Source organism: Schistocerca cancellata, chromosome 4 (genome assembly GCF_023864275.1).
Source record: "Schistocerca cancellata isolate TAMUIC-IGC-003103 chromosome 4, iqSchCanc2.1, whole genome shotgun sequence".
Classification (NCBI taxonomy): Eukaryota; Metazoa; Arthropoda; class Insecta; order Orthoptera; family Acrididae; genus Schistocerca; species Schistocerca cancellata.
In genome coordinates this window covers 321,475,252-321,495,367 of record NC_064629.1, presented here as the reverse complement: position 1 = coordinate 321,495,367, position 20,116 = coordinate 321,475,252, and the positions used below count along the sequence as shown (strand labels likewise).

General features: G+C 37.7%; 1 protein-coding gene across 1 annotated transcript in view; it reads left to right on the top strand.

Annotated features, from left to right (window-relative positions):
- LOC126185225 (target of rapamycin complex 2 subunit MAPKAP1) overlaps positions 1-17,795 on the top strand; it is a 139,423-nt gene extending 121,628 nt beyond the window's left edge. Inside the window, exon 9 of the mRNA XM_049928105.1 lies at positions 10,060-17,795. Coding sequence (XP_049784062.1) covers positions 10,060-10,433 — 374 coding nt within the window. The 3' untranslated portion in view covers positions 10,434-17,795. The remainder of the gene's footprint in view (positions 1-10,059) is intronic.
- The last annotated feature ends 2,321 nt before the right edge of the window (positions 17,796-20,116 follow it).

The following is a 20,116-nucleotide window of genomic DNA, read 5'->3' as shown; positions in this document are numbered from 1 at the left end:
ATTTTTCTTAGTTAACAATCGGATTACGTGTTGGGTTCGTATCTCCGTCACAGAACTTCACATCATGCACTTCATCTTTAAATGCATGCACACTTTGTTACTTCAGAATGGAGGTATATCAGACATCTTTCGTGGTTAGATAACAGGGATGAAAGGGTCTTGATAGGAGTCACGGTTTATTACAAAAATTGTCGTCTTTTATTTTCAAGTTTAGATTTGGTTACTGGTATTGGCAAAACTTTCGGTAGTTCATGACTCTTCATGGCTAATAATCAATATGATGTGATTAGATTAGATTACATTACATTAGATTAACTCTTGTTCCATAGATCATGAATACGACATTTCGTAATGATGTGGAACGTGTCATTTTAATGAAAGATTTCTTTAAATACCATGATTCAATTTCTTTACAACAATTTTTTACACACTCTCTCATTGCTTTTTATTTCTCTCTCTCTCTCTCTCTCTCTCACACACACACACACACACACACACACACATTCTTTTTTATTTTTATTTGTATGTTCTGCTCGACTATCGGCGAGGCAGGAAAACGCCTGTGAATGACTTTCTTAGTTTTGAGTGCACTTACGAAAGAAATATAAAAACAACAATGAGAGTTACTGATTTATGATGCTCAGTTTGCAGTCAGTTCTGAGTATTATTAGTAACTACGCTCGAGTCCCTAAACCTAGTTACAGAAAGCGAATCAGACGCATTACGTATTCCAGGCCGTAGCAGCCGCGACTTGGAGACACCAGCTATGGTCACTTCCCAGACCGCTGTAGGATCACATCGGTTCGTCTTCTTCCTGCTGGTACTGTAACTGAGATTTGGCAACAAGGCAACGTATGTTTGGCAACTCTGTGATCGACGAGTTACTTCCTGGTGTGCACGGAATTAAGCCTCAAAGTTCACTTGATTTTACCTGTCATTTCCATTGAATAATCTGAGTTATTATAGCTTGAAGGGTAACAAAAGATTGAAAATTTACGGTTTTCAGCCCAAGAAAGTCGTTGCAGGTGGAAATCGCAACTAATCTCGACCTTTAAATAGCGGTTTACGAGTTCTAGTTACTATTGCCGTCGTAATAGGAAGCTGACACCCATACCCCCTCGCCAGCTCTGTGGTAACGTGCTGACCTGTGAAACAGCGTCTGTTACGGTTCGCAGTTCCAGGCTCACTGACTGAAACGTTTTTATCCCTTCTGTGAAAGAGCTACAAGCAGTCAGATCAAACATCAATACGGAAATCGCAAGAAAATGCTTTCAGCTCATAGTGCAATGTTGAAAAACTTACAATGCTGCACAACAGGTAACGCCTCTTTCCGCTGCTGACAAGCGAATTTTGGGTTTCTAGGAATACGTAACTATATTTATGAAATGCCACATTTGCATACCTCTTGAGTATGACACAGCATACCAATTAAACACAGACCCTATCAAAATCTAAGTGAGTAGTATTTTACTAATTCGTGTCGATAGAGGCATGCTTGTGTACAGATACTTTCGTCGTAAGGTTATCATCGTTAGTTTTATTTCATTTCTTATAATACAGTGCACAATTTTCGTAAGGTTTCCTTTAGTGTTGTTAAAACAATAGTAAACATGAGAGAGAAATTAATCATCAACGATATATGCGAATTCTCTGATGTTACCTATGACAGTCTGACAATGCACATGCAGTTTATTGATTACATGCATGTAGAAAATTTGTTCTGAGTTAAAGCTGTCAATCAAAGTTTGAAGAAGAATAAAATATCACTACCACACGACGGCTAATGTAGAAAATACTTTTCTGACATATTATGGCACGATGCGCTCTCCCTGCACATCTTCGAGATGCATCTGCTGCCTGCTGTCTATTAAACCTGAATAGGACAAAATGTCACAGTAGTTAGTCCTTTTTCCACATGCGACTACTTTGGGTTGAGAAGTGAAGGGAATTTGTTCAAAGTTCCATTAGATTGATAACTTCAGCAGAGAGCAGAATTGCGTTTTAAAAAATGTAGCACTGAATGTATTCGAACTCGCGACATCTTATCTATGCTACAAGCTGACACGGAACTACAACAGCTCCAGAGCTCGGCAACTATTCCTTCAGAACTTTTGGATTCCACAGCACTGTGAGATTATGCATATGGCCATGTCTTGACTTCTGAGAGACAAACAGTTACAGCTTTTCTTTTGGACTGAACGACGTTTTCTAGTAACAGATAGCGCAATAGAATAGCTCAAGTGAAAAGGAACACTTCTTATTTAAACTTCTGCATCCTACAATGTTGGCAGTTGTGTGTAGGTGGCAGTAACGTGATTTTATTTCTGTGATTACAAAATAGTCGAATGTATGCACTGGGTAGCCGGGGCAGCTAGTTCATGGTGATTCGGTCAACCAAGTAAATGAATTTACTGAACATGCTGCAAATTACTACAGGGAGCCTGTGTGTCAGAATTCTCATCCAGTGTGGCACAACTGCGTTACGATAGAAAAATGACTCGCAGAGAAGAGGATTTCGTGGTCTGTTGGACGGATGGTAGGTTGTTATACCTATGGTCTGGGTTCGATTCCCACTTCTGTCAATGATTTTAGATAGGGAGAGACAGATTCCATTCTCTCCTGGCTACACCAAGTGAAGGAGATATAATGGCTGCGTGGTCAGAAAATTCACATTAAAGATGATATTCCTTCTTTACCAAGTAGACGGTAGGTTGAACCACAATAAAGTCTGGAGTGGCGACATGTAGAAACTCTACCACCAGTAACCTTTCTTATACTAGTTATTTATTTCAAGTGACGACACAAACGCTATGTATGGTCACAGGACACTTATTCCATCTTTTATTTGAGCTTCTGTATGTCGATAAAATTGGTTCTGAACTGGGAATGCAACTCAGACCGCCCTTAACGCGGAATTTGATCCCTTCGTGGCAATACAGCTCGGCTACAATTTGTTGTTTGTTCAAAACTGCAGATTCCTCAACACCTTCACATATTATGCGTGAATGGGATCGAATCCTGGCCCGGCACTAAAGATTTAATTATGTATTATCAAGCTCTAGCATGAGAACACCTGTCTGCTGGTGGATAATAATTTTGATTTTTAATGTATTTTCATTCGCTGTCACACTAACGATATCTGACGTTTTTAACTTCCAGTGAGACACAGAACTATTTGCGAGATGACTGTAAGTTCAAGATGCTATTCTGAGCAGCTGGTGGAGAAAAATTCGGTAGCTGACGTCTCTTTGTGTGTAGTCAACAACGATATGTGTGGGGCTCTATTTCCAGTGAGCGCTGAACTCTTCGTCATATTATTTCAGTTCAAACATGCTCACATGTCACTGCTGGTGCAACAAACCCATATTTAACGTTAGTTTTCTCTAGAATATAACAGCGATAGGTGCCGGGTTGGAGTCCTGGGAAGGAAAAAATTAATTTTTCGTCTCGTCATTTCAGTTATAACATCTAGTTACTGCCGCGAAATTCCGATATGTCACATTTGACTGTGCTTCGATAGCAATCCGATTAGGTTCCGGGTTCGAATCCGTGTCCAACACACAGCTTTACCTCACGGCATTTCAAGTAAGTTACTTGTGAAGAAGCAATATTTAACATCTCTCGTAGTTCGTTAACAGGGACAATAGATGCTGGGTAGGAATTCGCGTCTGTTAAAAATGTTTGCGTTATGCAATTTAAAGTTGATATTTGCTAACTGATACTGTCTAAAATCGAGGTATATCACTCTCTGTATGCCTAATCAGGAATGACTGTTAGTTTCCGTCAGTCACGAAATCTTTGCTTAGTCTGCATGAGCTGGGTTTGAATCCATATGCAGAACATGACGGTTCGTCGTGTCATTTAATGTTCATACATATTCTCAACTAGCTGCTCGTGAATAACTTAAATTTTTAATGTCATTTTGTGTTAAATAGTTCAAATGGCTCTGAGCACCATGGGACTTAACTTCTAAGGTCATCAGTCCCCTAGAACTTAGAACTACTTAAACCTAACTAACCTAAGGACATCACACACATCCATGCCCGAGACAGGATTCGAACCTGCGACCGTAGCGGTCACGCGGTTCCAGACTGAAGCGCCTAGAACCGCACGGCCACATCGGCCGGCCCCCACCATCTGGTATCAATGCATTACCTTATAATCCATTATATATAATCATTTTCATAGTACACTTGATATTATAGATGAGTAGGACACAAGACAGGACATAGATAATGTCCGTTTGACGTCAACAGTGTGTAACATTTTACTTTTTTGAATAGGACAATGTTCCTCTCCAATAATTTTTAGATTAGTTACAATGAGCTTACGCTGCAAGAGAATTCGCTTGTATTTTTCAATATGTGGTCTGTTGTCGGTTTGAAGGCCTTCCATAACATCGGCAACGTAGTGCAACTCCACCGAGAGCTGTCTGGAGTAGGGTGGGGATAGCAATGTGAAAGTTGCGAGCTGTCGAAGACGATCTTCATATTCCTAATGCGATTAGGACATCGTATACTCTTGACGACGTTTAGCACCTGTGCGGTCAGTCACCCAATTTCAGAATTCATTTTGAGTAATCCTGTTAAATTCCCAAAATATTGTCTTTTTATATTGATGAGTAATATGGATAGTCGTCACGTTCATGTGCCGTCTACAACGCAAATTTAATGTTACTATCCTAGGAACTAACCTGCAATACGTTTTGTATTTCATAATCGGAACTATCTGCATTAACCGTCATCAGAGCAATGTCAGGGAACAGAGTGCAGCAGTGCCTACTTGAGGACCTGCTTGAGTCGTGTTCTAAGGAAAGGGTAGTTGCTGGTTCACATTATATTACACTAGCGAGAAGTACCGACTTTTCCTTTTCTCTGCAAACATCCAGAACTAAATTCAGTAACTAAATGCTAAGAATATATTTTCATTGTGCCAACTCAAAGATCAATAGATATGGATATAGATATAGATTTTTATATTTAAAGCCATTCTCGTTCTGCGTTGGAATAAACATCATTCATTATTTGCTTGTTCTTGTTACGATTGTTATTGTCATTCTCTCACTCGCAAGAGTCTTATGCTGATGCTGTATGAATAAATTATGCCATTGGACACAAAGCGGTTTAGTTTTGAGACCTAACCCACGAGGGGGGAAGGCACAGTGGTCTGCTTCAGGAATTCCAAGCAATAAAACACAAAAAACAACCCAGGAAGGGTTCGAACAGCTACTTTCACGCAGAGACATGCATTTGGAATCTGTTCATCGTTACGGGGTCAAACAAGAGGGTCACATTACTGAAACAATGATCGGGCTACTTAGTATATAATAGAGCATACAGATTTCAAGGAGGAAACGTATGAAGACGCAGACTTCCTCGTTATCAATATGTGCGGCATATCTTTCGTGTTAACGAAAGTAAATTCCCGCTTTACCTCTTCTTACGTGTCAAATGAAATGAATGCCATGAGGAATAGAATATTTGTTGACTGCGTCTCTTCTTGCTTCCATCCTTACCAACATATTTCTTCATTCTCGTGGTAATCATGACAATCTATGTGCATGCTGCAAACGATTGCAAGTGGACAAATTCGACATCGAGGTGCAAAGCGTTTGGTATCTTACATTATATTCAATTCGAATAAGATTCCGGTGTATTTTTACTTCGTTTGTATTTTTAGATGATTATGAACGTTACGGAAATTTATCTCACATGCTTTATGTTGAATGAGAAACATTGAATGATCCGTTTTGCTTTCCCTACGTTGAAATGATATAATGTCGGCGTCAACAGCCTTCTTCCACGCCGGAAGCTGAAACTTGTATCATTCTGGATTAATGATAATTGAATGTCTCATATGTATACATAGCCCACAAGGCGACGTCAGAAACCACCAGGGGAGAACGCCGCATAAAAACCAAACGTGCGCGCGCGTCTCCACTCTGAAGAACCGTATCGGAGAATCACGGCAAGCATTTCGCTGAAGAGCTGCCTCGTCAGAGAGCCGAGAAATGGCAGCGTCGTAGCAAGTATTTGTCAACACTCTGATAGTGCATTTACTTCCGGGTGTAGGTCGGCGTTACCTCGCTAAATTCACTTAACATTCGTTTTCCACATCGAAGACTCGTACGATATAATCCGCTGCAAGATGACACAATTAGAAAGTATATTTAATTTCTGGACTCCAAGAACGGCGTTCTTCACATAAGTAACACCTGTTTGTGTGTGCATTCGGGAGGACGATGGTGCAATCCCGCGCCCGGCCATCCTGATTTAGGTTTTCAATGATTTCCCTAAATCGCTTCAGGCAAATGCCGGGATGGTTCCTTAGGAAGGGCACGGCCGATTTCCTTCCCCATCCTTCCCTAATCCGAGCTTGTGATCCGTCTCTAATGACATCGTTGTCGACGGGACGTTAAAACAGTAATCTCCACCTCCTCTGTTTCTGTGTTTAAGGTTGCGTTTTGAGGCTCAGGCAACATCGCAGTGACTATAGTCCGCCTCTGGCCGCCAGTGTGTCGTTAGCTCAGAGGTTCCCTTGTGCGTTGCAGTGCTTGTACTATAAGTTCGAATCACGGTAGAAGCCGCTGACTAAAACATTTGATTTTCCATTTTAATTAATGGAGTTGCAAACTGTTAGTAAACATTTCTTATGCGAAATCTGAAGAATGCCTTTAAACATCAATCTTCGTCCGATTTCGACTTAGTAAATTAAGTTAATATCATGGATTTCTGCTTTGCAAATTCCAAGGTGCTTCACTGTAAAATTGGTCCTGAAAAGATTCAAACCGACTGTCAACGATATAAATTTGAGCTTTGTTCGTCATATAGGTCTAACATGTCAGAAGGTTGTTTATGAAGTGCACATGTTCATTAATATAGTTCACATCTTCTAAATTTTTGCAATAGCATTTAACTGTAGACGTTTTCTAACACCGGCGTTAGCAATTCCTTTCCGTTCTCTGAAACCTTCAAAACGACAAATTTATCTGGATTAAATCTGATGACCTTAACTATCACTTCCGATCAACAATAAATACTTCATGAACCCATACATGGAACTCCAAATGTGCAGTGTGCCTGCACTGCTACAGAGCATGCATTGCAAGGTATTCACACAGTTTATCGCATAGACTTACCATAAGGAATGAAACAAGAACTGTAATACATTTTACACCACAGACGCTCACTCTGGCTTGACGAAAACATCCAATCATTGACCAAAAGTTGCACAAATAATTAAGTTTGAAAGGAAAAGAAACGAGGTATGAAGCATTTATAAATTCATCGAATGTAGTGAGGTGGTTTAATTTCGTCCCAGTCTATAAAATTAATTTCGGGCCATACTCAGCTCTTGCCGATTACCCGCCTACTAATCAGGGCGTCTGTCTCCTATGCTTTTGAGCGTGAATGGAAATTGTAGAAATTTTCTGTGGAGCAACATTTAATAATAAAGCGTTTCAAATCATCAAAAGCGATGAGCGGTAGCAGGCGCTTTCGATAAAGAACGGGGGAGTGCAGCGCCGCTGCTGTCGCCACGGCCGCTGCCAGTAGCCAGCAAATGGATCCCGGAGCTTTGCCGCATACGGCGTCCAGAGGAGGACAGTCTGCAGGAAATCTGCCGCAAAATCGTTACTAGATAAAATTTTGATATCGGTGTGTCACAAAGCGAAATAGATTGAATCTGCGCTACCATTACATTCACGTCTTCAGCATTCAGACAGAAGAGGCTATAAAAATATTTTATGCCAGCTGCTCTCGATCCACTGACATTATGAACAGAAACAACGCACGCTACCGCTAGACCACAGGCGTAATCAGCCTAGAGTCTCTCTATCTTGGGACAAGTTTTCCTCCAGGAAGTGCCACAGTCTACAGTGTTGCCAGATTGTGCAGATAACCGGACTTAGAGAATTAGCGAGTTGGCCAGTTTCTTTGTCCCATGTCGCGATCGGCGCGGACTTAGCCTCTGAAGCGGCCGGCCGCCGGTCAAGTTTTATGTCAAAGAGTGTACATAGCAGAAAAGTTCATGATGGGAGGAATAAAAGCACTGTAAAGAAATTTGTAAAGAAACAGTGTCTTTTCTGTGATAGGTTTAAAACAAAGCATAGGACCATAGGTAGAATTATGTGAATGAAATGTATTTGGCTCTCAGCAGTGCATGAATCCTACAATGGCTACCATAACAGAATATTTTCGAAAGATCACTCACAAAACCCAAATAAATTCTAGTCATGTGTAAATGCTGTAAGTAGTGCCAAAGTTAGTGTCCACATGTGTGGATGATATAGGAACTGAAACTGAGGGTAACAAAGTAAAAGCAGAAAAACTGAACTCGGTTTTCAGATATTCCTTTATTAAGGAAGATACAGATTTACTGTTGCACTTAACTTCTTGCACCACTGCAAAGATGATAAATATAGACATTATTGAGAGTGGTGTTGAGAAACAGCTAAAATAGCTAATATTAAACAAGACTCCAGGCCCGATAGGATCCTGACAAGTATCTTTACAGGATCTGCAGCTCAGTTAGCTCCATTTAAACATAATATACCATAGATCCCTTTAACAAAAACTGTGCCCTGTAGTTGGAAAGAAGTACAGGCCACTTGTGTCTTCAAAAAGGGCAATAGATGTGGTCCTTAAAACTACTGTCCACTCTCATTGATGTCCATATGTTGTAGAATCGTGTAATTTACATACCACCCAGCATGGATTCAGAAAACATCCAGTATGCAAAACCCAACATGTGCTTATCTCACATGATGTCCTGACTGCCATGAATCAAGAAATCAGATGAGTATCTCTTGACTTCCAAAAATCATTTGACTTGCTATCTCACCAATGTTTATTAACAAAAGTATGGAGAAGTAATTTCAGGCTTTCCCCAGGAAAGTGTGTTGGGGCCCTAGTTCTTCATGTTGTATATTAGTGATTTGGCAGAAAATATTAACAAACACCTCAAACTTTTCACAGATGATGAAATTATCTATAATGAAATAATGTTTGATAGAAACTGCATAAATATTCAGTCAAATCATGATGAGTTCAATGTAATGAAAATATTGGGAACTTGCTTTAAATTTTCAGAAATGTGTAACAGTGCACTTTTCAAAATGAAGAATAGTAGTATCCTATGTCTAAAATGCCAATGATTCACAGTTGAACTCACTCAACTCAGACAAATATCTGGGTGTGGCAATTTGTGGGGATATGAAATAAAAAATGTAAAAAATAAACAAACAGTGCCTGCTATTGGCAGAGGTAGAGTATTTAATAACAGAACAGTTAAAAGTTTTGATGTTTGTTGAAATTTTTGTCTGACATAAGAATCTGTGAAGTAGCAGTCTTCTTCAGTTACAAATGATTGCTGCTAAACCATACTTTGATCAGCATCATCTAATGTGATTTGTTTATGGTTGGAAGTTTTGTTTACTGCTGTAGTATCTCAGTGCACATTGTTTTCTTGCACAAAACCATATAGTGTCTAATTGACATGAATAATTCTTCAATGAAATATTAAATAAGAAGTTGAGTAAGGGCTTTTAAACAAGAAACTTCTTTTACACGATTATTTGTCTTAAATCAAATGCTTTTTTTTGTGTGACTACTTAAAGACTATAACTATAGATTTGAAGAAAAATGAGATGTCTGTCACTCACAATGTGGATGTGTAGTAATATATACCTTTGTGAACTACCACTGGCATGAGACTGTTAGTAGGCATTGGCTTTTTTACAATGCACAGAATATCTGTCTGTATAATTGCATTATGAAGTTGGTAGCAATACTTTATTTGTGATTTTGAGATTACATGTATGTGCAACTGAAAAAATGTAGTTTGTATTTAACAAAATCCTCTTCATTGCAATTCATTTCTCTAAATAATCAGTGTTAATGGAGATAGTATTTTTGCATCATCTAGTAATTAATATACAGTAGTTTGCTTTGCAGCAATAGTTTCAACTGGTGTTATAAATAAATTTAATATATGTAAAAATCTTCTACTGTGATCTGCTATCAAGAGCAAAAATAAATTTATTGTGTGCTTTTATCACAGGAATATCTGGAGAGAAAGTAGAGATTGACCCAGTTGTACAGCAGAAAGTGGCATCAAAATTCTGGGGGCGACAGAAAGCTGTAAGCTATGACATGGACAATGTAGCTGCTTGTGACCTCACAGACACAAAATCCGGTGGCCGTGCAACATTTCGTCTTGTATATCACCATGCACCATCAGCTGAGCAAAATCAGCCTGCAGCAGCCAGTTATAAGCACCATGATTTTGAAGCTGATCATGCAACAGCTGATGAAATTGTGCAGAAAGTCAATCATATTTTGGAATTAAGATCTAGTGTACGGAGAAAAGAATACCTCACTTTGCGGGAAAGGAAGTCTCACAGGCGGAAGAGTTTCCATCTTGGACCAAGATGATTACTAGAGTTAGTACTTAGGTATTTTGGTTATACAGATAAGTTATGTCTTCAGTCTTGTTTAGCTGTTAATCATTCCTAAGTACCCATGGAACCAGACAGTTACTGTTAGGATAATCTGATGAGTATTATGTTTTAATGTTCCTTTGGAAGTTCTCTTCCTTTTAACAAGTATAGTATTTTCATGAATGTGCCTGTTGACTCAGTCAAGTACTAAATACTACTGGTTCTGGACCACACATTTTGTGCATTATGGACATATAAATCTGCTATAAAATGTGTGATGCGGTTTTTCAGCTTTTTACAGTGTACTTCATGTTGAAATAGTTCATGGGTGAACTATTTTGATATTAATAAGTATTTGTAAAATATGTAAAGAGTGAAATATTGTTACCTGGATAAAGGGACCTTGTGTGATTATTTTGAAACATTTTGTTGTTGTTTTACTATTTAATGTGACACAGTACTTAAATCCATCAGTATACCATAGATAAGAGTTTTGCTTTGTCTCATTTGTTTTAGAATTAGCAACTGTGTTTGCTGACAATGCTTAAATTTAAGATTTTTCAAAATACAGTACAGTTTTCTTTGAGTAGAGCTGCTGTTCGCTGGCTGAGTTTGTTATCTAATTTCAATGTGTCCTTGAAGAACTTGAATATGTGATGATATTTTTTTAATATTTTAACTTCAAGTTTTAAGTGGGAGGGGAAGCAGTAAAATGTTTGTATATTTGCTAGGCAAATAATATGTCTATTTATTGGTAATTATATATGTAACTGTTAACATTGAAAGGAATGTTTTAAAGGACATTATGAGCATGATGCAAATTTTACTTGTGTAGTATAATGTACTATTCAGTTTTAGGGCTTAATACTCTATGATCACAAAATTATCTAGTAACAAATACATGTAATTATTTCATCTTAGCTGCTTTATGAGTCCTTTTGCAGGAACTTTTAAGTGTGTTGTGTTTAAAGGAACTATGTGTGAAATGTGGAATACCCATGACTTACAGATATTGCTAGTCCCTCCCATTTTATTAAGTTTGTATTATATGAAATATTATAAATATAATTTTTTGCTACTGCTGTTATAGTTGTTAATACTGTGTGTTAATGTTAATGTTGTTGTGTTCAGAGAGTTTTGTATACAATTTGAACTGTTACTAAAGTCATTAATTTATTTATATAAATGTATTTGTTTATTGAAAATGCATAAAATACAAATTATTACTTAATATCCATAACAGTGCCTAAACAATCAGAAACTATAATGCACTGAGAAGATTAATGGTGTAAAGAAAGTAAAAGTTGCAGAGGAAAGTTACTCTTTAGGTTGGCGAGACGTAGTATGCCAGGCTAATGGCAGACAAGTCAATGAAATCTGTTCTTGCAGTGTAAGTGTACTTCGTTTGTTTGTTTATTTTACTCTAAATTGTTTTACATTTTTAAGAGATGTGTTAAATGAAAAGAGATTTTATATTGTTTCACAATGTACTTATTGCATAAACTAACATCAGTTGATTGCAATTGTTCAGTGTAGTTGTCATAAACTTAGTGCTTCTATGCCAGCTTTACATAATAATCACATGTATGCTGCAGGAAATAAAATTTTCCAATCCAGTATACATTTATTTAGAATAACTTCTTCATCATGTTTCTGCTTTTAATTGTTTTGTTCCGTAACCCACAAGATATGAAAATCTGATTCTAAGAGATCTGGTGAGTGTATGAGCAGAGGGAACATGATAAAAAATGAAACAACTAATGCCAGTTAACTCCGTTGTTCTAACACTACCAACATCTTGTTTTGGAGAAACATTTTACTGTCATCATACCAAATATTTCTTTAGAATTACCAGGTTTTGTAAGTGATGCTAAACACACTGCACCTTTTTCTCTTATAGCGTGACCTTGTGTGCAGCCAGAAAAAAGTTAATATGGTTTGGTCTACTGATGATACTATCATATTATCATCACCATCATCATAGTCATCATCTAGCTATCTCTTAATATCAGAAACAGTCTAGTGTGAAAATGTTTAACCTTTCATCTAATACAAAGGGCAAGTTGGATAGGTTTTGGTTAAGTTAAGGAAAATATGGTTTATGCAATCTTTTTGAAACAAACTGAATTGGATGGTGTAAAGGCTGAGCTAACATTGTTGTCAAATAATGATCGATCCTCCTTAACAGTGAGTTAACTGTTTTCCTGTATCATTTTGTCAGAAGTTCTTTCCCAGATTATGACATGTGGGAAGTTTTCAGTGTTAGGATCAGCTTTCAAACTCGGTGCTTTCTTTTTCATTTCTTTACCTGTTGTCGCACAGTTCCTCATCTGCAACTCAGTCATTTTTCATTATTTCACATTTACATTTATTAATTTGCAGCAATTACAATCCTTCATGCGTCCAAAGTTGTTTCTTGTCCAATATGAGTCCGGCAATTGTTGCAAATGACCTGAAAACTGGAAATAAAGAAAAGAATCACTGTGGAAGTATACATGAATGCTTTAGGCGATTCTGTTTCCATGAAAAAAAAAAAGTTTATTTTCATAGTGAATCAAATTTATTTCTGAACACAAATAGAGATAGCAAAATACTTGCATAGAGAAAAGGTAAAATCTGTGGCACAAGCATGCCACCTGGCTATTGGTCTGACTGGAGGGAGAGTTCAGCCTTTCTTTGCCATAGCACTAGGAGGGGGAGGGTGGCAGGCCCATCGCACCAGCCACCTTTTAACCCTCAAACTGATCCCCCAGTACTCATTTGATAGCAGACTGAGTGGAGCTGGGGTCATCATGGAGAAAGTGGAATGAGGAAAAATCCCCACCTCTATCCGAGATTGAACTCTGGACCCCCAGAGCCACTAGACAATCACAGCATCAAGTACTTGTGTACTGTCTGTTCAATATTAATTGAGCAGTGGTGGTGGTCTTTTATATTCTGGGATTGCAAATTTTTTGTTGTTTAATCCAGAATGCATATATGTTACCAGATCTTCAATATTGTTGAGCGGACTGTTGGTACAGTCTCCCACTGTGTCGGCAGAATGTATTTTTACCTCCTAAATGTCAACCCATCTTCATCCATTTACCCATGACAATAAGAATCTGTAATACACATTAGCTAATTTTTGTGTGAAGTAAAACAATATTGTAAAATAGTCATTTCAAGCAGAGAATTCCAAACTTCATTTAACAATAAAATGAAATGTAAAATTCATTTGTTTGTTATAAAGCCATCAACGACATAATTATTGTGGAATAAGGATTGGTAAAATTTAAATAATTTAGGAGTGAAGGAGACCACATATCGAATAACAGAAGCATTGGGTCATCGACAGACACACATAAAATGAGTGAAAACTTTGCTAGCATTTGGGAGAAAGTGTTTGATGAGTGAGAGCGACCGCGCGCGCGGGCGCGCGCGCGCACACACACACACACACACACACACACACACACACACACACACACACACACCTGTGCACCTACAGTGTGCTGCCTGGATAGACAGTTCAGCAGATGGACTGGATTTGGGATTGTGTTGGGTTGAATGGGTAGAGGGAGAAAGAGGCTGGAAGCAGGGATGGGTATCTGGCAGCTCAGAGGGAGGTAACAGATGTGCAGGCTAGGAATGTGAGAGGAAGGGGTGGCAGGTGCGTGGGCTAGGCATGCGGCGCAAGAGTACTGCCATAGACAGTCACTATCCCCCAAACCTAGTCCACAAACAGATTTCCCGTGTCATATCCTCACACCCCTAATCCTCCCACCACCCCCAAGAATCGGCTGCAAATGAGCTTGCCCCCCCTCACCAGCCAGTATCACCCTAGACTGGAGCTATTGAACCATGTCTTTCACCAGGGCTTTGATTATTTAATATCATGCCTGGAAATGACGAACGTCCTACCAAAGATCCTCCTCACACCTAATGTGATATTGTGTCATCCACCCAATCTACTTATGCTGCTCCCACTACCAACCCCTTGTTCACATGGGTCATATCCTTGTGGAAGACCCACGTACAACACCTGTCTGATTCGTGCATGCGGTGCATCCTCTTCTACTCTACTCTAGTCTGCTGGTCACAGGCTTGTCCTACCCCATCAGAGGCAGGGCTACCTGCGAAAGCAGTTGTATGATATACTAGCTCTGCTGCAATAATTGCATAGCATTTTATATTGGCATGACCACCAACAGCTTTCCATCAGAATGAATGGCTAGTGACAAACTATGGCCGAGAACAAAGTTGTGCTGAGCACAACATGTTTGAGGTCAATATCTGCTTCACAACCCATATCAGCTGACTCCTTTTCTGTAGTACCGGCTTTTCTGATTAACATAGATGAGAGTTAGCCTTGGAACACGTCTTTCAATACTATAATCCTCCTGGCCTCAATCTCTGCCAACCCATTTTCCACACACCCTCCATCTAACACTTTACCCTTTGTCTGTCCTATCACTTCCTCCCAATCCAGACCTTCACACCATCTTCTTCGCACACTGCACCTCATCATCTCTGGTCCCCATGTGCCACATGCTTAGCTTGGGCACCTGGCACCCTTCATTCCCACATTAGTAGTGTGCACACTTGCTGCCTTCCTCAGAGTCACTAGCTATGTGTCCCCAATCCCTCCTCCAGCTTTCTGCCTCTTTCTTCCTCTACCCACCCAACTCCACACAACCCTCAACCCAGGCCACCCACTGAATTGACTGTCTAGCTGGCACGATGTAGTTGGTGCACTGGAGTGTGTGTGTGTGTGTGTGTGTGTGTGTGTGTGTGTGTGTGTGTGTGACTCTCTTGCCCATCAGAGGATTTCATATAACAAAAGCTATTAAAATTTTCATTCTCTTTTGTGTGTGTAGATCGACAACTCAATGCTTCTGCTGTTCATTGAGTACTCTCCTTTATTCCTAAATTATTTAATTTTTGCCAGATTTGGTAAAAAATATCACAGTTAACAAGCAGTGAAGGATTATATTTTAACTTTTTCAATCGTAAATAAATTGTAGTTAAGAGGACTGTGACTGAATGAGTTAAATTTATTGTCCATAGATACACCTGCTCAGTCACTCTGCTACAAAATATGTTAAACTTTACTATGCATTTTTCATGTATGCATCACATTTAACACTGATCATGTGGTTTTCAGCCAAGTTCATTATCTTATTAACTGAACATCTGCAGCCTACCACATGGTACAATGACAGTATGAATCATATCATATGCCATGTTAGTCATTTAGTGACAGTAGTATAAACACTGTGGTCAACATGTAACAACTATATGTGTTAGCTGCCAGAAAATATTTATTGGTTGTAACTGGTAGTTACATAATTGCACAAAGTTAGTAATGTCCCTGACACTATATTTATTAAACAAATACAGTAAACAATATGATTTTGCAGTAGCCAAAAGATGTACTTAGAATTTCTGAACAATGCACACAGGGTGGCATAAATTAATAGATTGCACAGTTTTGACTTAGCAGATGTATACATTTATTGACTATAAAATAAACAGAGTTTTGTTAAATCAGTGTCTATTAGTTCAACATAGGTTTTGTGTGCAGTTTTGAATTAGGTTTGTGTGGCTGTCAGAACTTGGGATCTCATTACGTATGCCATTTTCAGTAAACAAATCATGTTCAGGGATGGAGGCAATTTCATTGCATTGAAAAACTTGGATACTGTTAAGATTTTTGTAGAGACTAAAATTTAGACTGGAATTATTGTTGGTAGTAAACGAAAGACCTGGTACTTACGGAGTGTTCCAATAATTTTGTTACAAATGATGGAAAGCTCATTTTCCAATTTGAGATGTCATGTGTTTTCATGTTTTTATACATTTCCCTCACTGTTTTGAATATGAACACTGCAGTTTTGTAAGTACCCCTGTTGGGGTTGTGTTTAGTTTTAGAATTGTGGACTGCATTGTGGGTAATTGTTGCCCAAGACAATGCTGTTCAGCATTGATCTAGAAAAAAACATAGTTTTATGCTGTGCAGTCTGAAATGGACATAAACAGATTTTATGTGTGTGTTTTGGTGCTGGTATGTTATTAAGGCTAAAACCATTGTTACATATGAATTTTGTACAGACTTCTATCTAGGTATTTGGTGATGTAGAATGTAGTTCTATTTTTAGATAGCCATAACAAAAACAAAACATTTGTTTAAGCAATAGTTAAAAAATATATAAAAGGTTGATATTTGGTGTTCAGAAAATATTCAGTGTGTTTTGCCACGTGTGTTTTGTGTAATTACCTGATTGAGTACTTGAGTTGCACGTCTATTGTTTTGGCTTTCATGACTTTTTTTAATTGTTAAGAACTAAGTAGCACCTCATGTTCACTGATCTTGACTGCTGCAGAACAGTGCAATGTGGCTATCATAATTCAGGTATTTTGTGAAGACTAAAATATTTTATAATACTGTACACTGTGAACACACAGACCTTATTTTATTGAATGACACTTTTAATAATACATGTTTTATGTCCTCTAAAGAGGTTTTTATTATTTAACTATGAATTAAATGAATACATTAACTGCAACCTATCACATTACGGGAGTACTTTGAGCTTCCAAATTGTCCAACAATGGAATAGTGTTTCTCTTTTTTTACAGTTAATTTCTAATGCAAAAAAATTTTTGTGGAAGCAGATGCAGAATTTCAAGACATACATCTGCACACTGCAGCCCACCTTTGCATGATAACAGAAATAAATATCTTGAATCACCCTTTCCTTTGGTATCCAGAGTCACCCATTAGTGTCATGGGTTCATAACCATTTTCATGTTTCATGATGTTATATCAAGTTACAGTTTGAGTAGCCGTGTTCAGTTTTCTTGCCGACACCTCTACAGGTGTATTTGGAACACTTGTTGACACTCGCATTCGGGAGGACGGTGGTTCAATCCCACGTCCGGCCATCCTGATTTAGGTTTTCTGTGATTTCCCTAAATCGCTCCAGGCAAATGCCGGGATGGTTCCCTTGAAAGGTCACGGCCGACTTCTACCCCGTCCTTCCCTAATCCGATCAGACAGATGACCTTGCTGTCTGGTCTCCTTCCCCAAACAACCCAACCCCAACCCCAACCCCAACTTGTTGACACCTTAATGTTCTAATGCATGTCTTTGTCTGTTGACTATGTTAATGGAAGTTCCTTGGTGGAATATTAATAATAGAAAGAGCAAAAGTATAATTCAAGTGTTAATAGGAACATATGTAAGACTAAAATAATTGCTAAGCTTTCAAACATTGTTTTCCTTTAGAATTAACTAAACAACACACATACAGATATGTACATCTACACAGCTATATTGAACCAAGCTGATTGGTGTGTGTGTGTGTGTGTGTGTGTGTGTGTGTGTGTGTGTTTTGGGGGGGGGGGATGAGTGTATGCTCAGGTGTGTGTTTGTTTTATTATTATTTTAATAATAACTGATTGGATATGAGAAACTTCATTTTTGCCAATTATTTCATTGATTATTTATTTTTGCTTACTGGGTTTTGGGTTGTTATACTAAACAATGGGCTAATGAACTGAAACCTTGATTGCAAAAATAGATGGTCAAACAAGTGGCAAATAATGTGTTTTTTCCTTGTAATAATGTTTTTCTGAGTATCCATAATGAATTGTCAACAGTCAAATGATTTTTTGGAGAAAGTGTTTATAGTGACAATATTATGTGAATTTTTTACAATAATGCATCATCATTACACACATTTATTCAAGAAACTTCATACTCTTTCCAAAACAAGCACCATGTCTGTTCAATATATATGGGACAGAACAGCCCCTTCTCTTTTATAACACAATCAGAAATAAATATAGGGTTAACTCCAAAAACCAAACCCTTTGCCAATAGGACATCTACAAGGATACTCTGCAAATCACATTTAAATATATTCAGCAGGTTTTTACCACTGAAAGGAATAACTAAAAAACTTAAGATTTTGTATAGTTAATGTTTTTCATTGTTTTTCAGTACTTGTCTGTATGTAATTGTGAGATACTGCTTAAATGATTTATTCTGTGTGTGTTTGTTTGTGATGTTCACAAGTGTCCTTATGAACAGTATGTACATAAATTCACTTATAAACTTACTTTATAACAGTAATTTTGTATAAGTTTTGTATGCTTATGTTGCTCATCTTTTGCAAAATGTAAATGCAATTCATGATTATTTTATGTGTATAAAAATATTCATATACAAAATATAAATAATTATGAAATAATCTACCGGCAAATTATTCTTTGGAATATGCTCTACATTGAAGGTGTGAAGAAGGTAATGTAGCTCCTATTTAAGTAAAAGTTTTAACAATGGAATGACCTGTGTGTGTGTGTGTGTGTGTGTGTGTGTGTGTGTGTGTGTGTTCAAAATATGTGGTGGTCATGGTCAATGCGTTTGTGGTTTTCATGTTTGAAGTAGCTCATCTACATTTTGTGTTTATATCTATTTGTTTTTTGTCTTATCGTTTAGCAGTGGGCAAAAGAAAGTGTGTTTGAAGTCAGTCTCCAACAATAATAAAATTTTTTGTAATTGTGTAATGACAGTAACTGTTTCACCAAACAAGAATTTTTTTTTAAACAAACAAAAAAAATAGGAATAACTGTGATCTGGAGTGTGCTGCATTTTCATACCACAGTGCTAGACATGAACTCAGTTTCAAAAAATCAGACTACACATCTGAGCTGTTTCAAAAGTTATGACACAAAATTTTCATTTGCTAGGGCCAAAACTGAGGCAATTATTGTTACATCTAATGAAAAATACAACTGAATAAAGTAAGTTTTAATGTTTCAGTAAACTATTAAGACTTTTAAGTAATTTAAAAAGTATTTCCTGGTTTAGGCCCAAAAAAGTGTGACAAGCCTACCTACTAGTAATGTTACGTCTTCTGTAGCATTAGTTATAAAAGTATAAATAAGTGAAATTTACTGCATACTGTGGTCCACTGCTGGCTGAAGTGAAATTTTGTAAGAGGGTACATCAATTAGATCAATGCCTGGGCATAACATTTCTAATGCTGACACGTTGTATTTTGTGATTTCTTTTGTTTAGGCTTGCTTTGAAAAATGTGAACTAACTTCAGCTTTTCCCCTGGACAACTTAATCTTCAGACTTGAACATTATTAAGCATCTGTAGTTCCTTTTTGCAGCAGATAATTTGTTGGTGTTTTCTTTCCCCACCATCACTCATGGAACGTGTGTACTGTTATCTGATAATGAGTTGTATGAAATTCCTCTAGAAATTATAAAACATGTGACAAATTACAGCTGTATTACAGTCTTAATTATGACTGAGCATCATATTACTTTTGTTCATTCTGGTGCCACATAACATTTGTTATATGATCTTAATTTTCCATCACTTCTTAGAAAACATAGTAGATACAGATTTTGCAGTAAATGTCTCTAATCTTGCACCTTGACTACATTTATGAAGGCATCAAAGAATCCTGACACTATTAAGATGATAATAAGTTGGTGTACACCTTATGTATGTATAATATAGACACTCAGAGAAGTTAAATGAGGATTGGAAGAAAGGTCATATTGTTTTTACAAAACCCTGTAAGATAAATTTATTGAACTGGTTTTCATTGTAGATTGTTCAACTGTTCTACTGCTCCCATTGTATCTCTTGCAGGAATAATGAAACTGATGTGTAT